At 31.9% G+C, this 5,092-nt stretch overlaps 1 protein-coding gene across 1 annotated transcript; it reads right to left on the bottom strand.

Moving 5' to 3' along the window:
- Positions 1-1,231: 1,231 nt before the first annotated feature.
- Positions 1,232-2,237, bottom strand: Olfr724 (olfactory receptor 724). Its single transcript, NM_146492.2, has one exon. It carries the CDS (start codon positions 2,209-2,211, stop codon positions 1,282-1,284), a length of 930 nt encoding a protein of 309 aa, NP_666703.2. The 5' UTR covers positions 2,212-2,237; the 3' UTR covers positions 1,232-1,281.
- Between the last annotated feature and the right edge of the window lie 2,855 nt (positions 2,238-5,092).

The raw sequence follows: 5,092 nt of genomic DNA on the forward strand, positions 1-5,092 counted from the left end.
AAGAAAGCAATGCTAGTGGCTAGGGTAGATGAGTTAGCTCTATGTGGGCATTAAACTCCTGCTCTTCTGCATTGAGATTATCTTTTCAAAGACAGGCCCTGGCAATGAAGGAACTTTGGTGCCAGAGAAAGAGTGAGAATATAGACCCATGTCTATTTATGTTTCTTTTGATTTGTTCTGACAGTGAGGGACTTAAGTGAGGACACACAATGGACCAGCTGAGTGGGATTTCCTTTACTTTCAGCCTTTTAAGTGTAATGTCTGTATAGAGTTGTTCACTTGCACTGGTCTGAGACAGAAACATATATTATACATATTGAACTGCACAGTCTATATTTTACTTTTAGATCTATTGTTCTGGTAGGTAGCAGAGTTTTTGCCTGAATGAAATTACAGAAGAATATGTTCACAGTCCTGATTTAGTTCCTTGAGCTAGCAGTGGGTCACTTCACAAAAAAACACATAACTTGAAAATTGTTGAGAGTTCATTCACAGGCAAGGTTGTTTGTGTATGAAAGAGCTGGGTCTTGAGTTTTGAACAGAGTCCAGGAACTTAGGAAAGGAGGGAAGGTCTTTTTTCTGAACTTTTGGCCATGTCTCAAGCTAGGTCTATGAATTTGGTTCTATACAAGGCCCTATCTTTGAAGAAGGTATTGAGTCCTGCTTGGAGCAGGCCACTGCCACCCAGTGTCTAGAGGACCATAGGTTCTTGCTACTTGGCCTGAAACTAGCTTAACACCATCAGAACTGTGTCGGATGAATCCATATATACTGTCTTTGAGGAGTATACATAATATATAATTATTATATACCAATATATTAATTATATAAATTATATTATATATATTCATATAATATACTATTATATAGCATTACATTTATATATAACATTATATAATTATTATATATTATATATTCATCAAGTGCCAGGTTTTATATGGTCACTGTAGTTTGTATTATTATATATTATATATTATCATGCCAGGTTTTATATGGTCACTGTAGTTTGTATTATATTCCTTGTTGGTTCAATGAAAATTTTTCTTCGATATGACAATTAAAATAAGAGGAAATTTTCATTATTGGAAACTTTCTAAATAAAAATGCAGAAAATTTTAAACCATCACTACTAATTAAACAGTAATAAATTAGTACTAGGGTCTCTTTATTATTATATGATTCAAACATAAAATTAAAAGAACACATTACCCACAATCTTTAATTTATCTAGCCATGATTTTCAAAGGCTGTGGTAATTATGAACCACTCAATCTGTAAGTTCTATCTGCAGCTCACTTGTTGGTTCCATAATTTTCTCATGGCTTTCTTCATTTCTTGATTTCTCAGTGTGTAAATAATAGGATTCAGTAAAGGTGTGATAACAGTGTAAAATACAGCAAGAGTTGTATTGCTTGCAAAACTCCCAAATGGCCAGGCATAGATAAAAATACAGGGTCCAAAGAACAGAGTGACCACAATTATGTGAGCAGACAATGTGGACAGCGCCTTGGAGAGACTGCCAGGTGATTTGTGCTTTACAATGAGCAGAATGACAGTATAGGAAACAAGCAAGAGGAAGAAAGAGATAAAGGAGAGCAGCCCACTGTCAGCAATCACAAACAACTCTAGAGTGTATGTTTCAATACAAGCAAGCTTGATTACCAGGGGAAGGTCGCAAAATATATTATTTATAATATTGTGTCCACAGAAAGGCAAATTCACTGTCAATGCCATCTGGCTCATGGTGTGTATGAAACCAATTGTCCAGGAAAGGATAATAAACCTGTTCAGCAACCTGTGACTCATGATTATCCTGTAGTGCAAAGGTTTGCATATGGCCACATACCTGTCGAAGGCCATGACTATCAAAAGGGTCATTTCAGCACCCCCCAAAAAATGGCTGAAGAACATCTGGACCATGCAGCCCTGAAAAGAGATGCTCTTGTGTGCTGCAAGCAAGTCTGAGATCATCTTGGGTGTCGTGACAGTGGAAAGACACATGTCTAGGAAGGAGAGGTTTCCAAGAAGAAAATACATGGGAGAATGAAGGGCAGAATTAGCTGCCACTGTGACTATAATAAGGATGTTGCCCACCACAGTAGCACCATAGATCAAAGTAAATGTCACAAAGAAGAAAATTTGAAGTTGCCAGTTTCCGGAAAATCCCACTAAAATAAATTCTGTCACAGCTGATCCATTTTTATAATCCATTTATTCAATTCAGAAAGGTTCTGGAAGTTCTTTAAATACAAAGGTAAAAGACAAAAGCAAGTTACAGTAAGTATCAGTATGTTTGTAGTTTTATTATTTGTTGATAATGCTAAGTAATGATTTGAAAGCAAGCAATGTTTAATATATCAACATATCAGAGCATAGCTTGAAATCATTTTAATCATCATATCATATCCAGCATATAATGTTATATGAAATAGAAAACACTTGAAAGGATAAAAATGTTTATCCTTTTATCTTTTCAAATAATATATTTCAGCAGATCCTTTTTTCCATTATTCTGTTTACATAGAAATAAAGATGAAGATTAAATGGCTGCAACTATTTTGCCTCTAATTTATTGTAGTCCCCTGTTTCTTTGATTACTTGTAGTTATATTATTCAAATATACAAGCAAAATAGAATCATAACAGTAAATACATTGCTCTGTATTTATAAAAATATTATTAAAGATCATCCAGTGTTTTTTAAAACAGACATGTTAGAATTTAATTTGTACATTGAAGGCAATCTACAGTCATTAAAATTTTTTTCTCTTTAATCTTTTTTTATGTATTCTAAAAACTTCAAGAAACATGGACTCAGACTCAAATATTTTTGAGCCTCTGTCCTCAGATGCTAAATTGCCAATTCAAAAGAAGGGCTGTTGTGATAAATGCATGTTTGCATTGCTGGTTTAAGAGCAAATAGAATGGTGTCTCAATTTTTATGTAAAGGATTTTCCTGTGTTACAATCTTTAATGCTAAACTATCTTAACTGGGCTTTTTATATACAATTCACAGTTTCTGGAGTAAGGAAAACTTTTTAATTATAGTCAAGATATTATTAAATGTAAGGCTTCACTCTGAACTATTTAATATATGATAAATATGTTTAGTGATCATAGCAAACATATGTATTATAAGAGTATTATTGTTGGCATGTGCATATAAAAAAGCGATAATGTAATATCTGTTGACTTTTAACAATTATCTAGCTAACAAGAATGAATGTCACTGCTTAAAACAATTCAACCTGACACCAGAATCTGGATTTATAATAACATACCAGATGTCTCCAAAATGGAAACAATGTATGTTTCATAACAAAATAATTAAACATTCTTTGAACTCGTGTGTCTCATATGAATTCCTTAGAAGATAAGATGCAACAACAAAGAGATAGTTTAAAGATACAACTCACTACAACTGTTTTTCCTATGTAAGCAATGTCTGTTACACAAAGACCTCATAATCTAGAATTATGTTATTATAAAGAAAACAAGCTGTGAGAAAACCTTTAACATTGCGTAGGACTTAAGCAAAACAGATTCAAGATCAATTCTATGTGAGATCCTCAAGAGTGAAATATACTTTAAGGGTAACAAGCAAAAAAGGATGTGATATGAATATATGAAAATGTATGAAATGAAATGTGTTAAGTACATCTTTATAGGACTATCTGGTTGTTGTATATTCCCTCTGAGATAGTAATAGCATGTTATAGCTCAATCACAACACATTTTAAAATTTATTACAGACTTTTTTTAACATATATACTTTTTGCATCTTATTTATTTTGTTTTTTTTTACTATGGAAAAGATTCATGATAAAATTCTTAAATTATTCATATTTTCTTTTTTTTATTTGAACATAAAACATGTAATATCTCTCCCCTTTACCTAATGGTAACCTATTTTCATTTATGGTCTAAGAATTATTTTTACAGAGGCTTTCAAAATATCTAATTTAGATGACAAAGTAATCGTCCAGCTCCTTTTCTAACTATGAATATACACATATATTTACATATTCTTTCAACTGCCTCAATACTGAAAAAAATAGCCCCTATTCTATAAAATATTATAGTACACTAGAATTTCTGTTATTGTCAACTGTAGTATGAGCGTTCTGAATGATCATATAACCTTTATTATATTTCTTACATTCATTGTAATTAGTCATTGTCATTTTTTTCTGGAGCATAATCTTGAGAGTGTATTTTCTCCAAAATTTACAGGAATTGTTAATTCTAGATTACTGTAAAGTGAAATTAGCTCAGTTTATTAAAATATCATCTTCACCACATAAATTTAATGAATGTGTTTGCTATAATACGTTTACTTACCTTTCCTAACATACAGTATGGGGATCATAATGTTCAAAGTAGGATTTAAAATTGAAAATAGGCCTTTTATTTTCTTTAATGGCCACTATGCCATTCTAAAGAGTACCTTTCACTTCCTTTAAAGATGTGGACCAATTACTGGAGAAAGTTTTTTTTTTTTTTTTTTTTTTCAAGAGTACTGGGATTCCAAACCTCAGTGGGAGTTGTTAAAAAATGAAACTATTGCCCACTTTGGCATAACCAAGAGAGATGATTGCATTTAATTCTTGGCCATGTAATGAGCTATGTTCCTGCCTGGGTGATACCTTGACTATAACAGCCATGAAATGTTCACCATACTTGTGGTGATATCAGAAGTTTAGAAAGATTTTATTGAAAGGAAATTATCTCTTCTCAGATTAATTCAAATCATTCTTGTTAGCTTCATTTTTTGTGGCTATTTTTATAGAATGATTCATGAACAATTTTGAATATATCCTCAATATATGATCTATATACAAATCAACTTGTAGAACAGAAGTAGAATATTCGAAAAATGTAAGATACTCATTTCCAAATTATATTACAGAGCTATACTAATGGAATTAGTGTTGTACTGCCACAAAACAGATAAAGATCAGTGGAAAATAATAGAAGATGCAGACTGGAGTTCATGGATTTACAGCCATTATTTTTTTTTTATGAAGAAGCTCCACAAAAACAAACATTGGAGGAAGAACATTGTGTTTAACAAACAGTGTTAGAAAAACTAG

This window comes from Mus musculus, chromosome 14, assembly GCF_000001635.26.
Source record: "Mus musculus strain C57BL/6J chromosome 14, GRCm38.p6 C57BL/6J".
Taxonomy (NCBI): Eukaryota; Metazoa; Chordata; class Mammalia; order Rodentia; family Muridae; genus Mus; species Mus musculus.

What these genes read in the sequence shown, in the direction of transcription:
- Olfr724 (NM_146492.2), bottom strand. Translation starts at nt 2,211, where the DNA reads ATGGATTATAAAAATGGATCAGCTGTGACAGAATTTATTTTAGTGGGA.